This window comes from Rhinatrema bivittatum, chromosome 3, assembly GCF_901001135.1.
Source record: "Rhinatrema bivittatum chromosome 3, aRhiBiv1.1, whole genome shotgun sequence".
NCBI lineage: Eukaryota > Metazoa > Chordata > Amphibia > Gymnophiona > Rhinatrematidae > Rhinatrema > Rhinatrema bivittatum.
The window spans coordinates 494,578,836-494,595,211 of NC_042617.1; the positions used below are offsets into that span (position 1 = coordinate 494,578,836).

Sequence of the window (16,376 nt, forward strand, 5' to 3'; positions counted from 1 at the left end):
TTCTTTGGGAATGTTGTGGCCCAAGGGTTTAAATGACAAAATAGATTGGGTAGTTTGTCTTTAGGTTAATTTTCATTGATCTGGGGTGGTGAAAGAAATAAGTAAAGGAAAGGGTTTCTTTCACTTTAAATGGAAACGTTGTCTCTCAGTTCTGCCTTTGAAGTAAGCTTGATTGTGTAGTAGGGCTGAGTTGAAATCAGGTGGGAGGGTAAAATAGAGAGGCGGAGATAGATTTGGACTTCTGTTTTGATTGGAGCAAGGAGGTATAAAAAATGGCACCGCCCGTATGGCCATATTGCCGTACTGCAAATGGCGCCGGCCGTATGGCTGGCGCCATTTTGCATTACGGCAACACGATTCGAGTGTAGGAGGTCGTTTCCGGACCCCCGCTGGACTTTTGGCAAGTCTTGTGGGAGTCAGGAGGCCCCCCCAAGCTGGCCAAAAGTCCCTGGGGGTCCAGCGGGGGTCCGGGAGCGATCTCCTACGCTCGCGACGTCGGGGGACAGGAACCAAAATGGCGCCGGTGCTACCTTTGCCCTGTCATATGACAGGGCAAAGGTAGCGCCGGCGCCATTTCTATCAAATGCACCCGTGGCCCGAGAGTGGAACCACACAGGGACCTCCCCCACTGGACCCCAGGTAATTTAAGACATTTTGGGGGGGTTCGGGAGGGTGGGGGATTTATTTTAAAGGGTTGGGGTGGGTTTTAGGGTTGTTTTAGTGTGCCGGTTTTCCCGCCCTCCCCCTCCCCCTTCCCCCGATTTACGATTTTTGACGATAAATCGGGGGAATTCCTATTATATATCGCCTCTAACGATTTTTGACGATTTAAAATATATCGGACGATATTTTAAATCGTCAAAAAACGATTCACATCCCTACTGTCGATGGCATCATTCCTTAGGAAATCTACTCCTATCCATCTGCATGGGTTCCTCCTCTGATGGATTCTGTGCTGTGCTTACTCACGGAGAAGAACGCCGGGCTCAGGATGGACCTGATGCAGACTTCCGGGCTGCTCTGGACTCAAGAGTGCATTCTTGTAGGCAATGGTCGATATGAGAGCAATTCATGAGCCGCCAACTTGTCTTTAATCCGAGGACTCTAACCTTCGAGAAAGATGGAAAGTAGATAGTTGGAGTCCCAGTGTAATTCTGAGGCTAGAGTTCGGAATTCAATAGTATAGTTCGTTTGAGGCTGAGAGTCTTGTTGAAGAAGAAGAAGAGATGACCTGGAAATGGCTCATCAGTCCAGGTCTTTGAAAACAGACCGAAACAGGGTCAGGAACCCTGGGAGATCGTGGAGGACCAGGTCTGCTTGCTTCCAGAGAGGTGACACCCAGGCCAAGGCCTTACCATCCAAAAGGGCCAAAATGTATGTAGTCTTGGTGATCACATCTGGGAAGTAAGCCAGTGATGCATACCTTCCTCCACCCCTTCTGGAGTTGAGCTTATCAGCTTAGTCATAGAACTGAGGTACGCTGGTGCCATGCATGCTCAGAGGTCTTCAGGAAATTCTGTTGGTACCTGTTACAGTACTGTGTGCCTTTTTATGTCCACTGATTAACTGTAATGAATTTGGACAAAAAAATCTACAACAGGATCAAGTCAGCTCTGCTGTCACTGGACTTTGGAGTCCGAGACTACATCAACCAAAGAAGGAAAGAGAGATCTGGTAACTCACTCCTTCAGTTTACCCTGAAGCTTTTTACTATTGGCACAAGATACAAATAAATAGGACTGCAGCTCCTTGATTTTTTTTTTTTTTGTTTTAAGCCTACATGAAAGATAGATTGTGTGGTCTTGAGAAAGCTATGGACTGCAGCAGCAAGTTTGGCTCATGTTTCAGCATTAGTGAATATGAAAGGGGAAATGCCATCTAAATGATTTCTCCCTCCATCCCCAGGTTTCTTTTCCACCACTTTACGTTTTGTGTAGGGATTAGGATTTTTCAAAGTTTCTTATGCATTAAATGGAGCTTCCAATGTTCCTCTTTCAAAAACATTACTTTGGCACCAATTCAGCAGCGCTGCTGGCAATTCCTAATCCTAAAATCATTCCCTCTGATATCTCTGAGTGCGTGGAGAGTATGGAAGTAAAGCAGGAAGTATCCAAAGCCAAAGGGATTGATGCAGCTTTCAATTTCAGTGCTCAGTAGGGATGTGAATCGTTTTTTGACGATTTAAAATATCGTCCGATATATTTTAAATCGTCAAAAATCGTTAGGGCCATGATACAATAACAATTCCCCCGATTTATCGTCAAAAAATCGTAAATCGGGGGAAGGGGGAGGGCAGGAAAACCAGCACACTAAAACCCCCTAAAACCCACCCCCGACCCTTTAAATTAAATCCCCCACCCCCAAATGCCTTAAATTACCCTGGGATCCAGCGGCGGTCCATAGCTAAATCGGGGGAAGGGGGAGGGCAGGAAAACCGGCACACTAAATACCCCTAAAACCCACCCCCGACCCTTTAAATTAAATCCCCCCCCCTCCTGAACCCCCCCCCTCCCAAATGCCTTAAAGTACCCTGGGGTCCAGCGGCGGTCCGAAATGGGCTCCTGCTGTTGAAGCGTGTTGTCTTCGGCCGGCGCCATTTTGCAAAATGGCCACCACAAAATGGCGGCGGCCATAGACCAACACGATTCGACCGCAGGAGGTCGCTTCCGGACCCCCGCTGGACTTTTGGCAAGTCATGTGGGGGTCAGGAGGCCCCCCCAAGCTGGCCAAAAGTCTCTGGGGGTCCAGCGGGTGTCCGGGAGTGATCTCCTGCCGCGAATCGTTTTCCGTACAGAAAATGGCGCCGGCAGGAGATCGACTGCAGGAGGTCGTTCAGCGGAGGTCCGGAACCCTCGCTGAATGACCTCCTGCAGTCGATCTCCTGCCGGCGCCATTTTCCGTATGGAAAATGGCGCCGGCCATATGCGTATGGCCGGCGCCATTATCAGTACGGAAAACTTTTGGCGTACGGAAAATGGCGCCGGCCATTCGCGTGCAGGAAGCCGTTCCCTGACCCCCGCTGGACTTTTGGCAAATCTTGTGGGGGTCAGGAGGCCCCCCCAAGCTGGCCAAAAGTCCCTGGGGGTCCAGCGGGGGTCCGGGAGCGATCTCCTACGCTCCTGACGTCGGGGGACAAAAAACAAAATGGCGCCGGCGCTACCTTTGACCTGTCATATGACAAGGCAAAGGTAGCGCCGGCGCCATTTCTGCAACGCACCGGAGGCCCGAGAGTAAAAGATCACACCGGGACCCTCCCTCTGGACCCCAGGTAATTTAAGGCATTTTGGGGAGGGGGGTTCGGGAGGGTGGGGGATTTATTTTAAAGGGTCGGGGAGGGTTTTAGGGTTGTTTTAGTGTGCCCGAGAGTGGAAGATCACACCGGGACCCCCCCCCCCCCACTGGACCCCAGGTTAAGGCATTTTGGGGGGGTTCAGGAGGGTGGGGGATTTATTTTAAAGGGTCGGGGTGGGTTTTAGGGATGTTTTAGTGTGCCGGTTTTCGATTTACACGATTTACACTATATTTAAAAAACCCAAACTGCGACGATCCGATTCCCTCCCCCTCCCAGCCGAAATCTATCATGAAGACGATCGATCACACAATTCACATCTCTAGAAAATAACGCTTGGAGATTAAACTTTCAAGTCTCTGTGCATTATTTGCATATTCTGCCTGCATGAAATGCAAGTGCAGAAATTCCTTGGTAAAGGATACCCATGTGCTTTGCAGCATAGAAGACAGCTTGGAAATTGCTACTCTGTCTGCAAGCATCCTTTTGCTGGATTTACAGGTTTTTTTGTACATTGATTTGATACAAGTAATTAATAAATATTACAGGCATCTTTAGCAAAATGTAAGGAAATTAAATTATATCATATAGAAGTAAAGAGTAACGTATTTGTCTTTCTCTGAATTTTTCCCCCTCCAGAAAACCAAGCAGATGAGAGCGAGTTAGACTTGTCGGCCCTGTGCCCGGAGATAAATAATGCATTTTTCACATATCTTCTCTCTTTGTTATGCGGTGGCTTTCCTTGTAAAAGTATGGGAGAAGCTGATTGCTTCTCAGGGGAGTGCAACTTGATCCTTTGAGGGCTGCATGGAGGTCTGGTTTTCAAGGTAATTAAGATATGCAAATCCAGTTTATAGGCCAATTACTTGCAGATCTAGCTGATGAATATGCATTGATGGGTATCCTACCAACAAAACTGGTTTGTAGCCCTTGAATATCCGAGTTGCCTACTCTAAATTTGATTTTGTTCAGTAATGCAGAGCTTGCATGAAGGCAGTGATTAGTCACTTTTCTTAATGTGCAGTTAATGTAGCAATTTTCAAAGTGCCACATTCCTGTGAAGATTACTTGCACTTTTTACCTATGGGCTTTACAAAGTATGCATGGTCACTTGGCACCTGCTTTTTATGCTGGTAGAATTTTGTTTGAAAAGTACAAGTGTAGATTTAAAAATGCAATTTACACATGTACTTTTGCTCCCCAAACCTAAGCATGCCCCCAGGAATGCCTCTTCTTGATGTGGCTAAAAGACAAAACAGCACTTTGCTTTTTCCTTATCATCCTGCCATAGCAGTACAGACTAGGGATGTGAATCGTGTGATCGATCATCTTAATGATCAATTTTGGCTAAGGGGGGGGGGGAATCTGATCATCTTAGTTTTTTAGGTTAAAAAATTGTTTTATCGGGGGAGGGGGGAGGACAGGAAAACCGGCACACCAAAACAACCCTAAAACCCACCCCGACCCTTTTAAATAAATCCTCCACCCTCCCGAACCCCCCAAAATGTTTTAAATTACCTGGGGTCCAGTGGGGTGGGGGGGGTCCCGGCGCGATCTTCCGCTCTCTGGCCACAGCTGCGTTAATAGAAATGGCGCCGGTGGCCTTTGCCATTATCATATGACAGGGCAAAGGTAGCGCCGGCGCCATTTTGGTTCCTGTGACCCGACATCACGAGTGCAGGAGATTGCTCCCGGACCCCTGCTGGACCCCCAGGACTTTTGGCCAGCTTGGCGGGGCTTCCTGTCCCCCACAAGACTTGCCAAAAGTCCAGCGGGGGTCCGGGAGCGACCTTCTGCACTTGGGCTATATTGCCAATATTCAAAATGGCGCACGGGGGAATTGTTATTGTATCGCGGCTCTAACGATTTTTGACGATTTAAAATATATCTGACAATTGTTTTAAATCGTCAAAAAACTATTCATATCCCTAGTACAGACAGGTGGGTTGTATCCCCCTCGGACCGGCGGATAGAGGCAGTGATCAATCCTTTAAGATGACTACCCTATAGAGTCAGGTATACTAGAGCAAATCATCAATATTTCTTTGCCTCCAGCAGATGGTATTGGTACTGGTCTAGTGCAGCAGGAATTGGGCTCCTAGAACAACTGTCTCTTGGGAGCTGCCCTCCCTCAGCAGAGCCAGGACTGAGGGTACTTGCCAGGTACTTGTAGCCTGGATTGGCCACTATTGAAAACAGGATGCTGGGCTTGATGGACTCTTGGGCTGACCCAGTATGGCAATTTTGTATGTTCTTATGCAGACAGATGTGCATATTGCACTGATTCAAGTAACCCCTGCACAGGAGAGGGTTTCCTGAAAAGCATGCAGGCAAGGGCATAGTCAGTCGAGGAGCCGATACAGAGGTGGAGGTATTGAGCTTGATAGACATCGTAGTAGCTGTCACGGTAGTGTCTAGACGAGAGCTCAAGTTGTCTATGACAGCTGCCACAGACTCCAAGAATTTCTGTTGTTCGCTGATACTTTGTGCCAGGCCAGGAAGGGCCTGGAGGGCTGAGACCTCTGCCAGGTCCATGGACTTGGCAATCTGTTATGGTTTGTGGGTTTGTTGACCCTTGGCCCGAGGTATGAGTTGTTACCACCTATGGGGAGGAGCCCCACAGGCCCACACAGTCGGGTGGCAAGGTCAGGCATGGCAGGGAGCTCTGGGTGAAACTGTGGAGACGTCTCGAAGAGTCAGGGGGAATTCCCCAGTAGACAAGCAGGCTGAAGATTATACCTTGATGGAGACCCCTGAGGGGGAAGGCACCAGGCAGGCCATAGAGTAGGAAGGCTTGAGACTGGCATGCAGGAGGTATACTGGAGAAACACCCCTGATGGGCGGAGCTGCAGAGCGAGGAAGGTACAGTTGAAGTGATGCAGGCTAACCCGCAGAGCAGGGAAGCCCGAGTCCAGTCTCCGATGATGAAATACGTAGAAACCCGAGGAGCGGGGAGCACAGACAGTGTCTGATTGATAGAGAAGCATAGTCCCGAAGAGCAGGGAAGTGCTGGTAGTCTTGTAGCATGTACGCTCAACCTTGAGGAGCGGGGAGGTGTGGAAAGTCCCAGTAAAGCACAAGGACACTGTCACGAGGAGCGGGACAGTGGTGAGAGTCTCTTGAAAAGTAGGAGGATGCAGCCCCGAGGAGTGGGAGAGCACTGACAGTCCAACACGGCATGTAGGCACAACCCCAAGGAGCAGGGAAGTTCTAGAGTAAACTCCCGAGTGGTAAAGGCATTCCAGGGGGCAGCCTGAGGAGCTTGGAGCCTTGCAGAGTAGGACTTCAGGAAGCACAGGGCCAGCCCGAGGAGCAGGGGAGGCCAGGAGACAAGGTCCACGTAAGGAGCGCCCACCAGACAGAGTCCAAAGTCCAAAGGAGTCCAATAGTGTAGCCACAGGAACACGAAATAGGAGCTAGTAGAGATGTACAGAACTTGTTGCCAAGTGGGCTAGCTGAGGGCAAAGGTGGAGCTTAAATACCTTGATCCAATGACATCATCAAACAGGAATGCCCCCGAGGTTCCCGCCGAAGAGGCTTCAAAGGAGGGCCCTGTGACGTGCGCGCATGCCTAGGAAGGCCCGGAGATAACATGGCTGGCAGCAGCGTCTTGGCCGCCACGAAGAGCCATGGGGAATGTGGGAGTAGAGATCGGCCTGTGCTGCGAGCAGACCCGGGGAGGGATGGAGAATGGTGTAGGATGTAAGTAAGCATGGTCGCAGTCATCTACGACTGATGGGTATAACAGAAAGGTCCACAGTTCTTCAGTTTCAGAAGGGATCCGAAAGCGCTGGGTATTGATGTCGTTCTTTAGCTATTGCCGCATTGCAGGATGTGGTATGCCTTCTCTCACTGGTCTCTAATAGGCAGGATCATAGTTTTGGTTGCTCTGGATTTGCCCTGGATGCCATGATTTGCCAATCTGTAGAGATTGCTGGTGGGTAGTCCCCTCATACTGCCGCTTCAGAAGGATATGTTTCGACAGGGACCCATTCAACATGAAGATCCGGGTCAATTTTTTCTTACAGTTTTACCCTTGATAGGGCTTAGCTGTTGAAGCATGGTTATTTTGCTGAAGTGATTTCCAATTTGCTTTGGGCCAGTAAATTTTCTACATCTCTGGCATATGTTAGAGTTTGGAGAATTTTCGAGGCCTGGTGTGAGGAGGAACTTCTCGGTCTCTCAAAGTGGAAATTCCATTCTTTTTGGAATTTTTACAAGACTGATTGTTTAACAATTTGACCCTTAACACTCTGAAGGTTCAAGTGGCAGATATCCCTTGTTAGAGGAGATGAGTCAACAGTGGGCCTTTGTCTTCCCATCTGAAAGTGTCACGGCTTTAAAGGGAGTCAAACATCTGTGTCCTCCCTTGTGACTGCCGGTGCCTCTGTAGGACCTTAATCTGGTCCTGAATTTCTTGGCAGGACTGACTTTTCAGACACTATGTGGCCTCTCCTTGCAGCTGCTTTCCTTGAAGACAGTTTTTGTAGTGGCAATCTGTTCTGCATGTAGGGTTTCTGAATTGCAGGCTCATTCTTGCCATGAACCTTTTCTGTGTGCGACTCTGGGAGCGGTATAGCTTCAGACTGTGCTTTCTTTTTTGCCAAAGATGGTTTTAGATTTTCATTTGAATCAGTCTATTTCTTTGCCCATGTTAGACAGGGACAGATATTAGAGTGCATATCATCTTTTGCATACCTTGGAAATCATGTGGAATCTGATGTGGTATTTGGGAGTTACTAAGTCTGACTGGAAGTCTGAGCGGTTGTTTGTGCTCCATGGTGAGGTAAACAAGGTGACCAGTGACATGGGCAATTATAACCCATTGGATTAAGGAAGTCATCACGGCCACCTATGTGGATGCTAGGGGTGTGCAGTTTGGCTTTTCCAGAGAATCCTGATGAGCTGATTTTGGGGCAGGGCTATATATCCATGTCGTCAGTTTTTACTCTGTCTCCTTCCTTAGATGAAAGAATATTATCAGGTAAGTAAGTAGTAATTTCTCCTTTTACCCACAGAAGTCCTTTTGAAATGTTATCCTGAAATGAACAAAATAACAGATTTCCCATGGTAATCTAATATTTTTTCTCCTCCATGTATTTTTCTCTTGCCCAAAGGTGGTTTCTAAATTATCAGTTTCAGAAAAGTTCTTTATTGTCTGTAACTGTGTTGCTTGGAAGCCCTTTTCATAACATGAACACATGCATGCATGAACATATGCATTGGGTTGCCTCATGGAGGGGATGGCATGCAAAGTAACCACCTATGGGAACGCCCAGAGACAAGTGTGGTGCCCCTCTCCTCTTGGTTCCTCTCTCACCTGCAGGTGACATGCCAGGTGTTTGAACCAAATTGGGCTGTATAGATCAGAGAACTCCTTATAGTTCAAACAGCTGATCAGTGATTTACATGACTGCAGCAGAGTTACCACTCTCAGAGGAGGCGTTAGTCAGGACACAAAGGTGAGAGGTGGGCAGAGACCATAGGATGGGGACAGAAAGATTAGCAACTTAAACTGAGTTGTCAGAGGCAAACTCTGTTTTGGCTTTGTTGGGGAGGCAGTGCAGGGGAGGAAAGGACCTCCCTGGCTGTGACATCGAAAATGGGTTCCATCCCTTCCAACCACTCAGAACACTGTTTAGCCCAGCAACTGTCCTACATACATACATACACATGCACACAGACAGACACACGATCACACAACATATCTTTGCATCGAGCAGATAATGTGCTAGTATTGTTTAAAACATTTACAGAAGAGATTCATTTGCAAGCTATTCTTATTTTATTTCATTATTTTTACAATTGCAGGTTTCTGGGCACTCAAGCAAATCCTGATTAGTGCACTTAGGATTTTGAACATATTCATGGCAATTGGAGAATGTATCCTCATATGGGCAGACGTTTGCTGAAATAAAAGAGAACAGAGTTAAATATTCACAAGGTAGTAAGACCTATCCTAGTTCATACTATATGTATTGTATTTTTTAGCAATTTTAGTTTGCTAAAGACAAGTTTATTTCTAATGGCAGATGCTCCAGGATATTTTTAGGTTAGTTTTTTTTTTCTAAAAATTTGGGATAGTGTACACACACAAGTATGTATTTCAATATCATATTCTGTCTAAGGGGTAATTTTCAAAAACATTTCCAAGCATAAAATATGGTTTTCCATGTGTAAATATGCTTTTTGGAAAATTATTTGGGCATTGAACATGTGAAAATAAGCGCAGAAGTGTTTTCATGTGTAATTTTACACATACTTCAAAGGGACATTATTTATGCATGTACTTTTGAATTTTGATAGTATGCATGTGAACATTGTTGCTGGAGTGCTGGGGAGCGATCTGGCCTCTGGGAGATGAAGTGTACCCTTGGGCCACGACGTGCTTGCAGAGGAGCTATGGGAAGTAGGGATGTGAATCGTTTTTGAACGATTAAAATTATCGTCAGATAATTTTAAAATCGTCAAAAATCGTTAGAGTGCATGATACAATACAAATGCCCGTATGACATAGTGAGGGCAAAGGTAGCACCGGCGCCATTTTGAAGATTGGCAATACGACCCGCGTGCAGGAGGTCGCTCCCGGACCCCCACTGGACTTTTGGCAAGTCTTGTGGGGGTCAGGAGGCCCCCCCAAGCTGGCCAAAAGTCCCTGGGGGTCCAGCGGGGGTCTGGGAGCAATCTCCTGCACTCGTGACGTCGGGAGCCAGGAACCAAAATGGCGCCGCCGCTACCTTTGCCCCGTCACATGATAAGGGCAAAGGGCCACCGGCGCCATTTCTCAACGCAGCCGTGGCCAGAGAGCAGGAGATCGCGCCGGGACCCCCTCACTGGACCCCAGGTAATTTAAAACTTTTTTTGGGGGGGGGTCGGGAGGGTGGGGAATTTGTTTTAAAGGGTCGGGTGGGTTTTAGGGTTGTTTTGGTGTGCCGGTTTTCCCGCCCTCCCCCGATTTACGATTTTTAACGATTTAAAAAACAAAACAAAACACGACGATCAGATTTCCCTCCCCTCCCCAGCCAAAATCGATCGTTAAGACGATCGATCACACGATTCACACCCCTAATGGGAGGCACCGAGGCTGGTGAGGAGTGCCCAAGCATGGGTGGACAGGCTGAAAATGCCGGACCCTAGCCTCTATCGAACCTGAGCTCATCGGAGAGACCCAGCAACGCGATGTTGGTCTCTGATGTATCCCTCCGGCCACTCGATAGCCCTTTTGGACCTGCCGTAGGGAATGGCAGATGCGACAGGATGGACAGAGGCTGAGGGCAGAACAAAATGGACTCAGACGAAGACTCAGATGAAGTTTCAGATGAAGACTCAGATGATGTTTCACACGAAGACTTAGGATGTGAAGGGTGTTGCGTGAAGATTCTGATGGGGTTCAGAATAAGGAAGAATACTGAAGGAGCGCTGCCTGTTGTTATTACGTGTATTTTAGTGGATCCTTGGGTGCTGTGGAAATGACCACTCCCATGGGGAGGAGCCCCATGAGGAGCCACAGCACTAGGCTAAACTCTGATACACAAAACACTGAAATTTGAACTCTTTTATTCTACAGCTTTATGTAGCCACCAGGTGGCAGTAGTGAGTTGTAGTCTCAGGGACCTCGGCAGAGGGAGCCCTTCTCTCCTGGATGATGTCAGGAGGTTCCGAAGCAGGTTACCCAGCAAGGTGTTACTGTGGATGAGACAGGTGAGATGTTAGAATACTCACTCGGTGTTAGCTGTTATGGATGCGATTCCACCAGATAGTAGTAGAAAGGTACAGGCACTGAGGCAGGGAGAGCAGGCCCTCGAGGAGCGAGTACCTGTTCCATGAATGGCACCTGAAATAGAACAGAGGGCCCCCGAGGAGGGGGTACCACGTTAGTAGTCAAACCCCGAAGGGCAGAAGGAGAGCTTCCTGCAGGCAGCAGGGAGCGGCAGGGTAACGCAGACAAGAACAGTTCAAGTCCTAGTTTGAGTCTATTTGAGTCTTTGCCAACTCAATGAGCTAGCATAGGCGTGACGTCAGCTGAGGGAATGCCCTTGAGGTTTGCGCCACTGGGCGTACTTAGACGTGGGTTGCTCGCACACCCTAGCAGGTACCTGGGAGGAGCAATGGCGTACGGCTGCACCATAGCCGTTCCGGGGATGCCATGGAGGTTGGCTTGGTGACGCTGCAGTAGCCATCTTGCCCAGATAAGCAGGAGGAGCCGAGATAGGGGTGCAACAAGCGGGGCGAATCCGTCGAAGACCGACGGACACAACACTGCCACAACTCGCGCCCAACACAGCCAATCAAGGCAGGTCACGGACCACGTTGAAGGCGAAGCAGACTCCAAAATCTGATATCAACCCAAGTTACGTTACAGTTCAAGATGACGGTGAGTACTGAATGAGTACTACCTCACCGCGTGCCCTACAAAGCAACTCAAGGTTGGTCACAGACAACGCAGATGGCAAAGCAAACTCCAAGCTAAGCAATGGGCTTCAATTCCGAACATGGCGAAGATTCAGATGAGGCCTGCACCGAGGCGCACCCACCACAGCCAGAAAAGGCAAGGCCCGGCCACGCAGGAATGGAGCAGGTTCAGGTAGGATCTCAGGCATGGACCAAAGCAGGTACAAGGGACTCCAGAGACCAGGTCAGGATAAGAACAGAACCTCAGGATCCAAAGCTTGGAAAAAGGAACTCAGAGTGGATTGCTCAGAGAAATGAAGCTCAAAGTGCAACTCGGAGCAAAAGAATTCGGATCAAGGAACCTGAAGCTTGAGGATAAAGATGATGGTCCTGGAGGCTTGCGCTGCCGAAGAAAAGAGGCATCTGGATGGAAGATCAGGAACATCAGAACATCATAACGAAGACACCGGATCAGACGAGAGACTATGACGAAGAAACAGGATGAGACAAGAGACCATGACGAAGACACCAAGACATCTGGAACCGACGAGACAAAGACATGGGATCCCACGAAGAACAGAGTGCCTAAGAGAAGCTGGGATGCAGCAAAGTCCTAAGGATGACTAGTTCCTTGCAAAGTCAATGGTGGACTGAAAACAGGTCCCTTTTATAGGGCTGAAGAGGACTTCCCACGATGACATCATCAGGAGGGTCCAGGAGGACTGGCCCTTTAAATATTGCAGAGAGGCACAGCCCCGTGCCGAGAGAGGTAGGAGGCAGGACCCTGAAAGTGGCATCCATGCCGCAAAGAGAAGCAGGAGCAGGACCAGGCCGAAACCCAGGCCAGCGACGTTGGCGGTTCCCTGCCGCAGGGGAGGAGGCATGCTTGGCTCCCTGTCGCAGGAGAGTCCTGTCAATAGCACCTCCATGCCTTGAAGAGACCATGTGTTGGTGGTCTCCAGGCTGCATTGGAGCACAGCGACATGGCCCACCGTGCAGGTGAATGACGTGGGCGGTCTTCTGACCGTGAAGGAGCACCAGCGGCGGCCTCATAGCCGCGAAGGCTGAAGACAGAGGCTCCAGCTGCAGAACAATGGCATCAGGGTACCGGCTGACAAAAGGAAAGGTAAGAGGCCACTTGTGGGCTTGTTCCCACATGTGGAATCATAACAAACATCTGCATTCTTGAGTTAAAAGATCCATGAACGCAAGTATATGTGCCATGCATGAGCCATGCATATTTTAAAGGCTGCAGATTATTTATTTTTTATTTGTGTGTGCTAACAAATAAACAAGGGCAGAGTTAGGGCATGTTGGGGAAAGCCCAACAGTTATGCATGTAAATCTGTGTTTTAAATTTGGTGGCTGCAGCGCACAGTGGGCTCTTAGCTGTGCACCTGATGAGCTGTAAGTCTACATAAATCTTTGTTAAGGACTAAAACGACTGGGTGAGGGGTTTGGGTCAACTTGGCGGAGTGAAGGCTGAAGAACTAGAGGGGCTGGATCACCTTGAGTTGGATTGGACAAACTAGTGGACTGATTGGTAAAACTGGGAATGTCCTTCATGCAAGCATGTTTTAAAATCTGCTTACCTGCATACATTAAAGCCAACAAAGTCCTAAGGAAGCTGTATAAAGTATGATTGTGTGCATAATTTAAATTTTAGCATATGTCTGCTCATGCTCCCATACAACCCTTTATGGGCGTCAACACACTGGGCCGGATTTTCAAAAGGTTACACAAGCCGGGCCAATTTTAAAAAGGCCCGGCGACGTGCATAAAGCCCCGGGACATGTGTAAGTCCTGGGGCTTGCAAAAAGGGGTGTGGGTGGACCGAGGGCGGTATCAGGCTCCCGGCACAGCGTCCATATTTGCTGCTGTGGCGGGGATCGCACGCTGGCAGTTAGCCAGCAGTTGGCCGGCCAACTGCCCCATAGCTTAAGTAAGTTTTGGAACAAAACTAAGGAAAAAGAAATGGTAGGGGATAAAGGGCAGGGGAGGTAGGGGAAGGGAAGGGAAGGTAGGGTGGGGGGGATAGGGATGTTCCCTCTGAGGCCGCTCCGATTTTGGAGATGCCTGGGAGGGAATGGGGGAAGGCTGCACGGCTCAGCGCGCACAAGGTGCTCAATTGTGCACCCCCTTGCGCACGCCGACCCCAGATTTTATAACTTGTGCGTGTCTGCACAAACAAGTTATACAATCGGGAGTACATGTGCATGCGCACCTTTTTAAAATCTACCCCACTCATTTTAAAGTTTCCATCCCTGTGTAAATGTGCACCTATGCTGTGCAAAGGTGAAAGTCCTAGACTTTAGGAAAATTAACTTTCTCAAAATGGGGGTGTACCTCACGGGTTAGGATTAGGGTTGAGGGTGTACCTCCCAGAATAGTTAGCTGGATGAGAAAATCTAGGGAAACTAGAAGGGCATCGTGCAAAACTAAAAAGAGATATAATAAGAGCAAATAATCTTTTTGTTTGGATTGAAAATTAAGGGAATAGGAAAAAGAAACTGTTATAGTTTTCTAAAGAAATAGCTGAAAAGGTAAAGGAGAAAAAAATTAACATTCATAAACTACAAGAGATCGCTGAAAGAGAAAGAGAGGCAACAATATCTGGAAAATTATGGGGAGCTGGGAAAGTAGGCAGGAATGTGAAAATTCAAATAAAAGAAAAAGCAAATATGGTAAAACAAGGGGACAAAGCTTTTTTTTTTTAATATGTTAGTGATAGAAGAAATTGCAAAAGTGGCATTACAACACTCAAAGGTGAAAGGAAGGAATATGTAGAGCAGTGATGGCTAACCTATGACACGCGTGTCAGAGGTGACACGCCGAGCCGTTTTGGCTGACACGCGCAGCGTTTCGAGGACTATCAGGAATTTTTTTTTTTTTTATTGGCTGCGCCGAGCCTTTTCTTTTTCAGCTGCGCCGAGCCTTTAAATGTGTTTTTTAGTTTCCCCCTACCCTCCACCAATGCCCCCGGGCGCAGGGAGGCTCATGCGTCGCAGCGATGAGGCTCAAGACAACGCGCTGATGCTCCTCCTTCCTGCCTGTGTGGCCCCGGAAGTAAACGTTGCCGGAGCCGCGTGGGCAGGAAGGAGGAAGTGAATCAGTGCGTGCAGAAGAGGAGGAGCCGCCGTGGGTCGCTGCGAATCCCAAGTCGCAGCGGCCCAAGAAGAGGAAGAGGCCCGGTAGCAGGGCTGCCGCGGCCCGAGAAGATCACGGCTGCTGCAGAGCCCAACCTGCGGCAACCCGCGAAGAGGAGGCCCAGAGGTGAGAGAGAGGCTGAGGGCCCGTAGAGTGCGTGTATGAGGTGAGTTGAGAGAGAGGACCTGAATGTTTGCAGAGACAGCATGTGAGAGCCTGTGTGTGTGTGTGTGTGTGTGTGTGTGTGTGTGTGTGTGTGTGTGTGTGTGAGAGAGAGAGAGAGAGAGCATGTGCCAGTGAGAGCCTGTGTGTATGAATGATTGTATGAGAGAGAGCATGTGCCAGTGAGAGCCTGTGTGTATGAATGATTGTATGAGAGAGAGCATGTGCCTGTGAGAGCCTGTGTGTATGAATGATTGTATGAGAGAGAGCATGTGCCAGTGAGAGCCTGTGTATATGAATGATTGTATGAGAGAGAGCATGTGCCAGTGAGAGCCTGTGTATATGAATGATTGTATGAGAGAGAGCATGTGCCAGTGAGAGCCTGTGTATATGAATGATTGTATGAGAGAGCATGTGCCAGTGAGAGCCTGTGTGTATGAATGATTGTATGAGAGAGAGCATGTGCCAGTGAGAGCCTGTGTATATGAATGATTGTATGAGAGAGAGCATGTGCCAGTGAGAGCCTGTGTGTGTGAGAAAGAGAAATGCATGTGAGAATGAGAACCTGACTGTGTGTTTGAGGGAAGAAGATGGAGAAAAAAGAAACAGAAAAAAAGACAATATAAAAGGAATTGGCAAAAAAATAAGAAAGGGAAGTTGAAAAAAAAGCCTGTGACCAACCAATTAGAAAACTAAGATCAGACAGCAAAGGCAAAAAAAAAAAAAAAAAGTACTTTTTAGTGATTGGCACATGTACTCTTTGGGAATGTGCAAGAATAGCACTTTCTCAACGGATCTCACAATGTACGAGATCAGCATGGAGAAAGTGGAAGCCCACGGGGCCTGCACAGAGGAGGCAGCAGAATGGACTTCAATGTCAGTAGCAGCAATCGGCACCTCCGCAATAGCCACGCGGCATCAGTGACAGTGGCAGCAGAGGAATGAGAGAGGTTCTGAGGTTGCTGGCAAAAGAAAGAGAGGGGGGGTCTACCTTTAGTGTGTGAATGTGTATGAATGGGACTCTGCCTGGGGGTGTATGTGTGTGAATGCATGGGTGCCTGCCTGGGGGTCTGTGTGTGTGAGAATGAATGTGTGCATGCCTGGGAGATGGGGAGGGAGTGTTGTGAACATGAATGGGAGCCAATAAAAGAAACCGACTGACAGATGAAGTTTGTAACGCTTGCTTGGACTTGAAGTGTACGAAATACCAACCTTCAATTGAAGATTTAGCCAATGAAATTCAGCAACAAAAAAGTCACTAAGCAGGTAAGGTAAAGAATTATTTGTTTTTGCTTTATTAATAAATACAGTATATATATTAAAATTATAACTTTGTTGATTAGAGCTACAAATATCACAAAATTATGGATTTTTCTAGAAGTGACAC

At 48.1% G+C, this 16,376-nt stretch overlaps 1 protein-coding gene across 1 annotated transcript in view; it reads right to left on the bottom strand.

Moving 5' to 3' along the window:
* Window positions 1-9,069: 9,069 nt before the first annotated feature.
* LOC115088630 (cysteine-rich venom protein-like) overlaps window positions 9,070-16,376 on the bottom strand; it is an 82,851-nt gene continuing 75,544 nt past the window's right edge. Inside the window, exon 7 of the mRNA XM_029596891.1 lies at window positions 9,070-9,197. Within this exon, the coding sequence (XP_029452751.1) occupies window positions 9,070-9,197 (128 nt within the window). The remainder of the gene's footprint in view (window positions 9,198-16,376) is intronic.